The 13,461-nt window shown below is 35.4% G+C and overlaps 2 protein-coding genes across 3 annotated transcripts; both read left to right on the top strand.

The window, feature by feature from the left end:
* Nucleotides 1-1,073: 1,073 nt before the first annotated feature.
* LOC140971523 (5-methyltetrahydropteroyltriglutamate--homocysteine methyltransferase) lies at nt 1,074-5,862 on the top strand. Of its 2 annotated transcripts, none has more exons than XM_073433824.1 (12): nt 1,074-1,223; nt 2,288-2,641; nt 2,731-2,818; nt 3,006-3,133; nt 3,231-3,622; nt 3,695-3,858; nt 4,047-4,127; nt 4,219-4,385; nt 4,462-4,567; nt 4,691-4,941; nt 5,013-5,214; nt 5,299-5,862. In XM_073433824.1, the coding sequence occupies exons 2-12, from the start codon at nt 2,292-2,294 to the stop codon at nt 5,665-5,667; spliced, it is 2,298 nt and encodes a 765-aa protein (XP_073289925.1). In that variant the 5' UTR covers nt 1,074-1,223; nt 2,288-2,291; the 3' UTR covers nt 5,668-5,862. The 2 variants fall into 2 exon arrangements, with proteins under 2 accessions (XP_073289925.1, XP_073289926.1); XM_073433825.1 differs by lacking the exon at nt 1,074-1,223 and adding an exon at nt 1,383-1,402.
* A 4,071-nt stretch (nt 5,863-9,933) lies between these two features.
* On the top strand, nt 9,934-13,088 carry LOC140971524 (uncharacterized). Its single transcript, XM_073433826.1, has 10 exons — nt 9,934-10,066; nt 10,161-10,396; nt 10,638-10,842; nt 10,904-10,994; nt 11,072-11,217; nt 11,337-11,580; nt 11,676-11,780; nt 11,877-12,059; nt 12,171-12,372; nt 12,487-13,088. Exons 1-10 carry the CDS (start codon nt 9,993-9,995, stop codon nt 12,972-12,974), a joined length of 1,974 nt encoding a protein of 657 aa, XP_073289927.1. The 5' UTR covers nt 9,934-9,992; the 3' UTR covers nt 12,975-13,088.
* Nucleotides 13,089-13,461: the final 373 nt, after the last annotated feature.

The following is a 13,461-nucleotide window of genomic DNA, read 5'->3' on the forward strand; positions in this document are numbered from 1 at the left end:
GTGAGACGGTCTCACGGATCTTTATTCGTGAGACGAGTCAACTCTACCCATATATATAATAAAAAAGTAATATGATATTTTCAAGCAATGACTCATACACATATTGTGTCAAAATCTTGAATTTGATATGAATTACGGATTCAAAACTGAATTATAATAAATATTTTTTAAAGTCGGGATAGGGTATTTTAAAAAATGAAGCAATCTGGTTACCTATTTTGTTGATAATATTAATTGTGTCATTATGTTTTTAATAAAAATGAAATAATTACTTGAGTGTTAAAGACGTTAAACTATTAAAAATATAAGTATGATTAATATATTTCCGAGTCGTGTTAATGATAAAATATTTGAAGTATAACTTTGAATCAAGTTAGTATATATATAAAAAAATCCGTAGTATTATTTATAAAGCTGAAAAAATATTGCAACTGGGTGGCGCAGTTACCATAATACCTACTCGTGAGACATATACATCTAAGTCATATGTAATAACTCGGAGGCTATTTTCGGCAATCAATAGGGCCGAAATATAGAAATATCTCAGATGGTTAGCCACCAACCGCAGCCACCAACTCTTAAGATAAAGTCCACCGAAACTTTTACCCTCCCCCTGATTCGTAATTTGTTCACGCATCAATGACGCGCGTGCAACTATTTTTTTGGTTAGAACATCGATTTTTTTTCCCCAATGTAAATTTAAGATAAGAATCAAAGTATTTGAATTGAAATTCAAAGGAAATATGTTGTTTTTGAATCATTATGATATGAGGATTTGAGGAATTCTAATTACAATCATCTCAAGTTTACTGAAATTCAGTATAATTATTATTGAAATTACGAAACTATTTAGAATTCTTAAATTTTATAATTTTTTTAACATTAAAAATTAAAAATTTGAAATCATGAGTACAAACTACAAGTTTGGCAACTATCAGAGGAAGACACGGGTGCGAAACACGTGCTCAAAGCGCGCGTCATTAAATCCGTCCCCAGTCAAAGTTTTACATACAATAAAACGAATAAAAAGACTAACTGATTGGCTACACAGAAAACGGGCAGATGTCACTTTCCTAGATCTACCGCAGCAGATAAATATTGTACTATAAATAACCCCGCCATTCCCCTCCCTACACTCGCGTTTTGCCCCCTTCTCTCTCTCAAGTCTCAACCGTCGATTCAAAGGAACCGTTGCCCGTATCCATCTATTTCTTGTGCATTAGGTACGAATTCTATGTCCCTCGCGGTGTTCGCGCCACTCGTTTCATGTTTATATTTCACTTTTTCGTTTGTTTTTCTTCTAATTCCCCGGCTAGGAATAGTTTGCACCATTTGATTTTGTAGTTTTCCTGTTTTCGGATAGTTTTCTGCATTTTGGAAGGTTTGGTTGGATCAGATACTGGTGAGAGTTCGTTGTCATTGCGTTTGTGTGATCTGGTTATGGATTACGATGTTTTAATCTTCGTTTGATTGTGTCATGATTGAGTTGAATTGTTTGGTTTTGATCTCGGGTTTGTGTATGCTGAAATCTCGATGCGGTAAATGTGCTGTGACGTGGCATGGGGGTGGACTTGTGATGAGAATTGTGTGGATATGCTATAAATGGTTGTTGTTTGTCTTGGGGGATGTGGACGTTGTAGATCTGGGTTAGAAGTTTTTCCTCCCGATTAGATCTCACACGAAGTGGTTAATGCGTGTCTATAGTTCAATCAAATTCGTCGGCATTGTGTCTGGCTCTCGAGTTTCGAGCAATTACTGGAATCCTGTTACTGGATCTGGAAAATTTTCTTATGGAACTTGGAGGATCTAAGAATTTATAGCACTTCATCTTACTATTTATGACTATCAGTTACGAGGCTTATATTGTAGTTTGCATTTCTTGTTTCATCTTTTTTCATTGATCTAGATTCCGTTAAAAGCTGTAAGCATACATAAGCTAACCTTAAGAACCTTCCCTTCTGTATAATTTTGGTTTCAATCAGTAGTGCTAGTACATGTAAATGTTGAATTTGTTTATTTGTTACATCGTAGTTGTGAGATAATGACAGCAAACTAGCACATAGATGGCATGCCTAATGAGGTGCAAGAACGTTTTTGTTATTAGTATCTGACGTGGCGCTACCATGAAAATAATATATAAAAGGTTACTGAAAGCATATGATGTTGATTACTTTCAGAATTAATGTATGAATTGACTAGTTTGCTTGTGGTCCATGGCAAATCCTTTGTGCTGGTGTATTTATATCTAAAAATATAATTTTCGATCTGATTGAATTTTTTAAACCAGAACAATGGCGTCTCACATTGTTGGATATCCCCGTATGGGTCCTAAGAGAGAGTTGAAGTTTGCTCTAGAATCTTTCTGGGATGGCAAGAGCAGTGCTGAGGATTTGGAGAAGGTAGCTGCTGATCTCAGATCATCCATCTGGAAGCAGATGTCTGAAGCTGGGATCAAGTACATTCCCAGCAACACATTCTCTTACTATGATCAGGTGCTTGATACAACTGCAATGCTTGGTGCTGTCCCTCCAAGATACAACTGGAATGGTGGTGAGATTGGTTTCTCCACCTACTTTTCTATGGCTAGAGGAAATGCCTCTGTTCCTGCCATGGAAATGACCAAGTGGTTCGACACCAACTAGTAAGTGATGGACCAAGTTTCCATAAATGTTTTCTTTTTTTTCCCCTGCTACTGGTCATCTAACTAATTCTGATGGCATGTTAATGCAGCCACTTCATTGTCCCAGAATTGGGACCTGATGTGAAATTTTCTTATGCTTCTCACAAGGCAGTGAATGAATACAAAGAGGCTAAAAGGGTATGAGATAGATTCCACCAATTTTAGAATAGAATAGAATAGGTGTCTTTTCTTCTAAATGATGACAATTAAAGTCTTCGTGTCTTGTGTATTAGTGCTCTAAATGTAGTCGAACTATTTATGTCTGTTGTTTCTTAATCATGGGTTTGCTTCGTTCTGCATCCTGATGAACTTCACTTTCATGCAGCTTGGGATTGATACTGTTCCAGTGCTTATTGGCCCTGTTACTTACTTGTTGCTTTCTAAGCCAGCCAAGGGTGTTGAAAAAACTTTCCCTCTTCTTTCTTTGCTCGACAAAATTCTTCCAATATACAAGTGAGAACTATATTTAGATTTTAAGTCATCTCAAGATGTCTCTCCTTGTTCACTTTATCAGATCGTTTCTGGCTTTTATATGTATCTCGTCCTGCAGAGAAGTTATCGCTGAGTTGAAGGCAGCAGGTGCTTCATGGGTTCAATTTGATGAGCCTACCCTTGTTTTGGATCTCGAGGCTCACCAATTGGAAGCATTCACAAAGGCGTATGCTGAACTAGAATCAAGCTTATCTGGACTAAGTGTTCTAGTGGAGACATATTTTGCTGATGTCCCTGCGGCTGCATTCAAAACCCTTACCTCACTTAGTGGAGTCACGGGTTTTGGTTTTGACTTGGTACGTGGAACCAAGACCATTGATTTGATAAAGAGTGGATTCCCTTATGGAAAATTCCTCTTTGCTGGGGCGGTTGATGGAAGGAACGTTTGGGCTAATGATCTCAATGCGTCTCTCATCACCCTGCAATCTCTTGAAAGCATTGTCGGAAAGGGTACGTTGACTGACTCCTGTATTAGGTAACAATTTTTCTGTGATAAACAATTTTGTTCAATTCTGACTGCAGACAAGCTTATTGTGTCCACCTCCTGCTCGCTTCTCCACACGGCTGTTGATCTTGTGAACGAACCTAAGCTGGATAAAGAAATTAAGTCCTGGCTCGCATTTGCTGCAGAAAAAGTGGTTGAAGTAGATGCTCTGGCGAAGGCATTGGCTGGAAAGAAGGATGAGGTCTATGTCACAACTGCTATCCTTTAAATTGAGGCTGTTGGGCATTTTTTTGTTTTTAATTTCGTATAAATGTTACATCATCAATATTTCCATATGAGTTTTTGCCATTTTTGGTAGGTCGGTGACTCGGTTTTAAAAATGGCTATGCTAGTACTAATGTGCACATTTGGATGTTATTTACGTTTCAGGCATTCTTCGCTGCAAATTCTGAAGCTCAGGCTTCCAGAAAATCATCTCCTAGGGTCACCAATGAAGCTGTCCAAAAGGCTGTAAGAGATTGATCTGCATACTTTTTATTTGATTCAATGTGATCCTAAAATTGTTTGCACTTACCTGCGGAATCTCTTTGATGTCTACCAGGCTGCTGCTCTGAAAGGTTCTGATCATCGCCGTGCTACAAATGTCAGTTCTAGGCTTGATGCTCAACAAAAGAAGCTCAACCTTCCGATCCTCCCAACCACCACAATTGGTTCTTTCCCTCAGACCATAGAACTCAGAAGAGTCCGCCGAGAATACAAAGCCAAGAAGTGAGTGATTTTTTGTTTATGTGATTCTGCTTTTTCTAAAAGCCCATATTTTAAAGGTGAAAATCCTTCATTCTAGGATCTCGGAGGAGGAGTATGTTAAATCAATCAAAGAGGAGATCAACAAAGTTGTCAAGCTTCAGGAAGATCTTGACATTGACGTCCTTGTTCACGGAGAGCCAGAGGTAAACCCAATAGAAATGTAACAAATAAATTAAATGTCATGTCACACTTTTTAACAAGTGAATCTATGATGAAATATTTGTTTTAATATTGCCTTTAATGTTTTTTTACTATTTAAATTCCAGAGGAACGATATGGTTGAGTACTTTGGAGAACAATTGTCTGGTTTTGCCTTCACCGCTAATGGATGGGTACAATCTTATGGATCTCGCTGTGTGAAGCCACCAATCATTTACGGTGATGTGAGTCGTCCCAAGCCAATGACAGTCTTCTGGTCCACTGCTGCCCAGAGTATGACTAAGCGTCCAATGAAAGGAATGCTTACTGGCCCTGTAACCATTCTCAACTGGTCTTTTGTACGAAACGACCAACCTAGGTATATACATAAATAACTGACCCTCAAATTTATCAGAATAGATGTACTCTAACTCACATTCCGCATTTCAGGTTTGAAACCTGCTATCAGATTGCTTTGGCTATTAAAGACGAAGTCGAGGATCTTGAGAAAGCTGGCATCACTGTCATTCAGATTGATGAAGCAGCATTGAGAGAAGGTTTGCCTCTAAGGAAGGCTGAGCATGCCTTCTACTTGGACTGGGCCGTCCACTCTTTCAGAATCACCAACTGTGGTGTTGAGGACACTACCCAGGTACTTTTCTTTAGTCTTTGCACTTCATTGTGTCAGCGATAAAAATTTGCTCCTAAATTTCGTTTTCTAATGTTTCATCAACAGATCCACACCCACATGTGCTACTCCAACTTCAACGACATCATCCACTCCATCATTGACATGGATGCGGATGTGATCACCATCGAAAACTCTCGATCTGATGAGAAGCTGTTGTCAGTTTTCCGTGAAGGCGTGAAATACGGTGCTGGAATTGGACCGGGCGTGTATGACATTCACTCCCCCAGGATACCATCAACCGAAGAAATCGCTGACAGGATTAACAAGATGCTTGCTGTCCTCGAGACCAACATCTTGTGGGTGAACCCTGATTGTGGACTCAAAACTCGCAAGTACGGGGAAGTGAAGCCTGCATTGGAAAATATGGTCTCTGCTGCCAAACTCCTCCGAACTCAGCTTGCTAGCGCGAAATGAGGTGTTTGATGCATCACGCTTCTCAAATGCGTTCTTTGTTAAATTTAAGGAAATGTTTTCTAATTATTGAATAATTGTTGTATGTGATGAAATATTGTTTAGCAGTTGTAGCCCGCTCATTTGGAAATTTTCTTGTTCCTATTTTTGTTTTTAATTTTTCACGTCATTGAACTCTATATTATATTCTCTATGGTTCACTCTTTCGGTGTTCTTTTTTTTTTTTTATGACCCTTAGCGAATTTCATATTTTTTAAATAAAAAACTTTTTGAATTAAATTTTAAAAATTACTTTAATTCACCAACTCATCAATTTTGTGATGTTTCTGATCTTAAATTGACAATTTTTCTCCGGTGGCATTTTCTGCCTTAAACTGAGTAACCGTGGTGGAATTCAAATTTAAAAAGATTCTCCATTTCACAAAAAGTGTATGATGGTCTTATATTTATTTTAATAAATGAATTCTATTCTTTTAAATTAATGTTTAAACAGGGTTATTTGTCTCAATTCATCGACCCTTATTAAAAAATCCATCAGCTTAAACCAACTCCCGACCCCACCCCTCTGACCCCAAAATCCCATCATATACTACCCGATTTTTGTGTCACCCATAATTTTTCCATTAAAAACTCTTTTAATAATAATAATAATAATAATAATAATAATTTATTTAACCCAATTAATCATCTACCTTTAGTTTTATGAAATTCCGAATACCACATTTCACATATTATTTATATTAATATTATGAAAAATATATAATTACTAATATATATTTAAAAAGAGAATAATTAAATTTCAGTATTTACACAATTATGACGAATTTGAAGTTCTGAAAAACGTCGACCAAAATTTAAAAAAACAACTAAACATAATAACTAAGTAATAAATTGTGATTATACACAATTTCTGTTAAATTTTTTAATCATTATTATATATCAATATTATTTTTAAATATATTTTTATTAAAATATATATGCAATACAGAAACAATTTCTATATTTATATTTTTTGCTAATTAATTACGTTAAAACTTCGGGAGCAGCATTCGTTAATGCAAAAAAGCGAATGGTAATTGTTGGTGAGATTTCGCGAATAACATCGGCACATTTTCTCTAACATATATGAAGTTGGTAGTTTATATGTCTGTCTTGCGTTATAAGATGGTGGAAAAAACTATTTCCAAATAGGAAAAAAAATGATTACTTGTACTTAATTAAGCAATCAACGAAACAAAAATTTCAATATATTGGTATATGTACATAATTTGTCATATAAAAATGCTCCATTAACACCTTTTGCCCATGACAAAAAATAAAAAATAAAATTATTAACTATATGAATTTGAAAACTTGGTTTATCTTCCCAAAGAAAATAGAAGCACTCACATTTATTTTTAGTATTATTGCCAAATTCGATGCACCAAAAATAAAAATATTGGATTGCTTATAGGTTACATGGGGAAGGTCGAAGACCTTGCATAAGGAAAAATTGTTAATTTTTATTGAAAACATAATAAAATTTAACCACCCCAAAATTTAAATCGCCATAAAGAAGCGATAAAAGAGCGACTAATCCTATATTAATCTGCAGGGATTTTATCAAACTTGTTACAACCACAATATATATAATCTTCAATATTCTACAAAAATCTTCTATTTCTAAGTACACATCGAATACATTATTCCAGCGAGAATTGAGAAGTGAATAATTAATTTGGATAAAAACTCATAATCTTCGAGTTCGTATTGTGTTGAACTGCAGCTTATCTCGAATTCTAGTGTAGCAAATTCTACCTCCTCATTAACATCTTTTCCTTCATCCAACACTTGCGCTAGAATCTCTTTTCGCACAATATCAAACGTCTGTGTGAATTGTATAGCCAAAATTCAAGAGTGATCGCAAATCGATTGAATCGTGTATTAAAAGCATAGATAAATGACAAACATTAATGGATCACAATACAATTACAATACGACCTGAAAATAGAAAGCAAGGCGTTACAACATTAATCAGAGAAATGGTCTCATAGGAGTTTTCGTGTCACTTGAATCCATGTGCAACATCTATACAATGAATAATGGTTTATATATAAAAGAAAAAACAATGAATCAATCTTTAACTTTAACTGTAAAACGACCTAAAAATCAATACAATTCACCAAAGAACCCAACAACCTCACAAATGTCACCACCCTCTACAATCAAAATAGAAATTCGGGGCAATCGACTGAAATGACGGCATCATGAGGGAGAATCGGGATTTATGAAACTGGCAACACAAAACATTGGCATAAACAAAAAGAACAAAATTGAAGTGTAATCATAAACACCTAGGTAGTTTTTAAAGGGTGTTTTGAGTCTTATGATTTAGTGAAATAGAATAGATAGATGTACAATATATATTCATTCTCTCTCTCTCTCTCTTTTTTTTTTTTTTTTTTTTTTTTTTGTCTACACTTGTATCTGATGTCAATACAAAAACTGTACATAAGAAGTGGGGGTGAGAAGATGCTTTCAACGCAAATAAAGAATTAGGTCATCTCAGTCCATTTAACTCGATATATCAATGGACCTTATAGACAAGTGTGTTATACCACTTTCCCTTAAAAGTTCAAATATTACGTACAATTAAGACAACTTTGGACCACAAATAAGCAAGCATCAAAGGGGGGCAAAATTGGAGTCCAAGGAACATGGTAATTAATTACATGTCAAAATCTTTGATATAGCCCACCGAGTGTGATATATATTTTACTTCTGTGAATTCTTCAAGGTTGAATGGTGATTGAGGTTTGAGGGGTATGTTTTTTTTTTTTTTTTTTGTAAAATATAGTCCTGAAATAATGTAAATTCTATTAATTTCAAATAGAATTGATGGTTTGTTTTAATAAGATCTTGAACACAAGACTTAATTCCAAACTCTTATCAAAATGAGTTACAAGTCATCGACAATACTGTATATTGGACAGGGGCACAATTATTCATTCTTCCATTGAGGATGCAGTGATACATGTGGTGGTTGTAATTGCATACCATTAACTCCCAACGAATCTCATTAACTAAGGGTACTTCAATTGTTTTTGAAATGGTAGGCAGGCAGAATGTGAAGAGCTCGATCGACTCAACTACTCTCAGGATCCGGCGGGAACTTGTCGATTCATTTACATAAATAAACTTTTTAATATTTAGAAAATCATTCACCAAATATGCATTATGCAGGAAGATTTGCTACGTATTTATAGAGGTTTGGAAAAGTTAGTTGGGCTTTTAAAAGTAATCCTAATTATATCTAATTGAGTGGATTAGAGAAATCAAATGGGTTATTACCAACTTAAATAATTTAAATGATATTACAACCACGTCCAAACTTAAATTTGTATTAAATCTCTATATGATCTGATAATAACATATGATTAATGAGTACTCAAACATGTGCAGAAAGTATTAATATTGATGACACATTTGTTTTTTCGGATGAAAATCGATGCAGAAAATTGAAATTATGATACTCATATATGATATGCGAGTACCAAATATTTTAGTTATGATATTAATATATGATTTTTGAATACTCAAACACGTGTAACAAATGTTGATATCAATAAATTTGCTGCAATTTTATACTTATACTAGATCTATAACAACTGATTATGATATTTTATATATTGATATCATATTTTTAATATTTTGTATCGATTTTTTTATCTGTGAAAAAAATGTGGACTTGAGGTGAACAATTATTTTTTTAAAAAAGAAAAAAAAAACGAACTAGACAGACACGGAATGTAAAAGTAAGTTTGATTTTGAGGCAAATCCATCCATATAAAATCTCGAACAAAATTTTAAAATGGATGTTATTTCCATGTGTTATTTTCAGAATGGACCGTTGTTTGGCTGTAGTAAGTGCATTTTCCCACATACGAAACATGACATTCTTTCCACTTGCTGCGAATCCAGAGCGTACCGATTACCAAGACAAAATTGTAGAAGCTAAACAACAAATTAACTAAACTTTCCCGTCCTACTCGATCGACTCCTATCGTCTCCATCCCTCCAATTTATCGCTCTAAATTCTTCATTTTCAGGACATTTCAGATAAATTCTGCTGCCTTCCCTCAGTGTGATTTCCTTCAAATTTTGGAGAACTACCATAGATGCGTGAACTCCATTTTTGGTCATTCTTGGATAAACACTGTATTGCATTCTTGGGCCAAATATTTTGATTTAATCCCACCACATGTTAGTATAGTACTGGATAAGGAATCCAGCTGTTTTTTTAGATTTTGCAAGAAGTGTTGAATTTTTTTTTGGGTTGTCCATAACATATGTGGAGATTTAAATGTTTCATGGTTCATGTGAATTGTGGGCAGTTGTTGAAATTGGTTGCATTTGATAATTTGTATGCTTTTCTTGATTTATTTAATGCTCCTTCACAATTTTTCGTTGAAACTGGACTTGAACAATTTTCTCATTCACAATTTTCCTCGATTTAGGCAGAATCGAGGCAAGATGAAGAAGAGCTCTGTGTTCTTGATTCTGCTTCTGGTCTTTTATTGCTTGGGGATCATGGTAGATGCAGAATACAAATTATACACCGACCCGAAAAGGCCTCTGAATCGAAGAATCGAGGATTTGTTGAGAAGAATGACCCTAGAGGAGAAGGTTGGTCAAATGGTGCAAATCGAACTTACCGTAGCGTCGGCTAAGGTCATGAAGAAGTACTTCATAGGTATGCATCAATCGAGAGGCGGACCTAGGAAATTTAGTTGATGAGTCGAGACGAGACAAGATGGATAAAGTTTGAATTTTTGTAAAAGTTGCATGTAAAATGTTAGAATTGTTCAACTTGCTCTGCCCTAATAGAATCACCTGGATTATTTTAATTCCATATTCTCGGTTATTTCTAGCTTACATTTCATTAATTATGTTGTTTCATGATTGTTTAATGCCTTGTCTATATTTGGCAACAGGGAGTGTGTTAAGTGGTGGAGGTAGCGCCCCAGCTCCACACGCATCTCCTGAAAGATGGGTGGATATGATCAACGAGATTCAGAAAGGATCGTCGTCAACACGCCTTAGAATACCGATGATTTATGGGATTGATGCAGTTCATGGCCACAACACTGCCTATAAAGCCACAATTTTCCCACATAATGTTGGCCTTGGAGCCACCAGGCAAGTGAATGTAACTTAGAGTCAATTTATTGAAATTGCTAAATCATCTGTTTCTTCACAGAGATCCTGAACTGGTCAAGAAAATTGGTGCTGCAACTGCCCTTGAAATGAGAGCAACCGGAATTCCTTACACTTTTGCTCCTTGCATTGCGGTAACAAGCGTAGTTGCTATATATTTTAGCTAAAAGAACTTTTGAACTTGGAAAATTTATCTGGTTTATGCTAGTAGGTATGCAGAGATCCAAGATGGGGCAGGTGTTATGAGAGCTATAGTGAGAATCCTAAGATTGTTCAAGAAATGACTGAGATTATACCGGGACTTCAAGGAGATATACCGGTTAATTCTAGGAAGGGTGTTCCATATGTTGCTGAAAAGTAAGTTCCCCACATTTTCTGCAGCTAGTATTAGTTTTTTACATGATCGGCTAATGCACTAATATAGTTTCATTGGATAAGTTTTTATACTCGATAAAGGAACTTTGTATTTGGTATAGAGGAAAGGTTGCGGCATGTGCAAAACACTATGTTGGTGATGGTGGAACAACTAAAGGCGTAAATGGTAACAATACGGAGATTAGCAATCATGGAATGCTTAGCATTCATATGCCACCGTATTATGATTCAGTTATTAAAGGAGTGGCAACCATTATGGTTTCCTACTCGAGTTTGAACGGGGTAAAGATGCACGCTAACCGCGATCTTATCACTGGATTTCTTAAGAATACGCTAAACTTCAGAGTAAGTATGAATATGTTCTTCTTCAAGAAGATTCAACGAGATTATTTTTCTGGTTTTTGCAGCTTTTGTTTTGATTTCATGAAAGCAAATTTCAGGGATTTGTGATATCTGATTATATGGGTATTGACCAAATTACTTCTCCACCTCATGCAAATTATACATATTCAATTCTTGAAGGAGTTGGTGCTGGCATTGACATGGTTTGTTGAGCTTATTTATTTATTTATTTATGAATACTTTCATATAAATCTACTAATTCCCCATTTTCGAAATTTTTTTGGTGGCGGCATTTACAGGTTATGGTTCCATTTAATTATACAGAATTCATTGATGGAGTAACATATTTGGTTAAAAATAACTTTATTCCCATCCCTCGAATTGATGATGCTGTGAAACGGATTTTAAGGGTAAAGTTTACGCTGGGTTTGTTCGAAAACCCACTGGCCGATTATAGCATGGCCAAGTACTTGGGATGCCGGGTTAGTTCAAAACTTATTTTAGTCGGATTCTGAACAAGCAGCACATGGTCTTATGTCTATAGCTTTTAATACAAGATAATAAATACATTCATCGTTGCTTAACTTCAATAGGAGCATAGAGAACTAGCAAGAGAAGCGGTGAGGAAATCTCTTGTGCTGCTAAAGAATGGTGAATCTGCAGGCAAACCTTTAATACCACTTCCTAAAAAGGCATCGAAGATAATTGTTGCAGGAACTCATGCCAACAATCTTGGATACCAGTGTGGTGGTTGGACTATCAAATGGCAAGGAAAAAGTGGCAACCTAACAACTGGTAAGTCCAGAATTCAACTTTAGTCAACCATTACTTGGATCAGTGTCTGAAACAGAGATTAGGATCATTTCAAAAATTGTGTAACCATCGCTGAATGGTCTTTACATGGATCAGGTACCACAATTCTCTCAGCAATAAAGAAAACTATTGATCCTGATACCGAGATAATCTTCAAAGAAAAACCTCATACCGGTTACATGAAAAGGCATAAGTTCTCATATGCCATTGTTGTAGTCGGAGAACTACCATATTCAGAGGTAGTTGGAGATAGCTTCAACTTGACACTTCCTGAGCCGGGGCCAAGAGTAATTAAAAACGTTTGTGCTGCTGTGAAATGTGTTGTTATTCTGATAACTGGTCGTCCGGTAGTGATTCAACCATATCTTGATCAAATTGACGCACTTGTAGCTGCATGGATTCCGGGCTCTGAAGGACAAGGTGTTGCTGATGTTTTATATGGTGAATTTGGTTTTACAGGAAAACTACCTCGTACGTGGTTCAAAACCGTCGACCAGCTTCCGATGAATGTTGGCGATGAGCATTACGATCCATTATTTCCTTTTGGATTCGGGCTTGTCACAGAACCCTTAAACGTGAAGTGAATATATGTACTGTGGGATTCTTTTTTTGAACATGATTTGGTGTGGGATTCTTGTTGAGCTAATTTGTTGATTTAATTTCATTGATGGTGAAATGAGCAAAAAAAATTAATAAAATGTCCACGTTTATTTTATATAATTGGTTCTCTTGCTACTCTAACTATTAGTTGCTATATTGAAAAATCTAATATTGGGCTAGTATTTGGAATTGTAATCTTTAGCTTAATTTGAGGTCCTGCAAATATTGTACATCTTGATAATTATCGAGGGTCATATTTCAGCATTGCAAGAATATCCATGGAGTTAGAAGATATCTGTTAGCTTGTTGATAGAATCATATATCTTTGTTCTAACATATCAGCAAGTATGAACGATATATAAAGAGAAAATGTTCAGTATTATATGATCTTATCTTAGTTTAGTTCAAAGAAACCTATTCCATAAAATTAGAAAACATAAAAACAATGTTTTAATTCATACAAAAAACTAG

Source organism: Primulina huaijiensis, chromosome 2 (genome assembly GCF_012295235.1).
Source record: "Primulina huaijiensis isolate GDHJ02 chromosome 2, ASM1229523v2, whole genome shotgun sequence".
In the NCBI taxonomy this organism is placed as follows: domain Eukaryota; kingdom Viridiplantae; phylum Streptophyta; class Magnoliopsida; order Lamiales; family Gesneriaceae; genus Primulina; species Primulina huaijiensis.

Coding starts and splice junctions, on each gene's coding strand:
- LOC140971524 (XM_073433826.1), top strand. CDS start 9,993: ATGTGGAGATTTAAATGTTTCATGGTTCATGTGAATTGTGGGCAGTTG. Junction 10,067..10,160: donor TTGGTTGCATTTGATAATTT/GTATGCTTTTCT, acceptor TCCTCGATTTAG/GCAGAATCGAGGCAAGATGA. Junction 12,060..12,170: donor CCAAGTACTTGGGATGCCGG/GTTAGTTCAAAA, acceptor TAACTTCAATAG/GAGCATAGAGAACTAGCAAG.
- LOC140971523 (XM_073433824.1), top strand. CDS start 2,292: ATGGCGTCTCACATTGTTGGATATCCCCGTATGGGTCCTAAGAGAGAG. Junction 2,642..2,730: donor AAGTGGTTCGACACCAACTA/GTAAGTGATGGA, acceptor ATGTTAATGCAG/CCACTTCATTGTCCCAGAAT. Junction 3,623..3,694: donor TGAAAGCATTGTCGGAAAGG/GTACGTTGACTG, acceptor TTCTGACTGCAG/ACAAGCTTATTGTGTCCACC.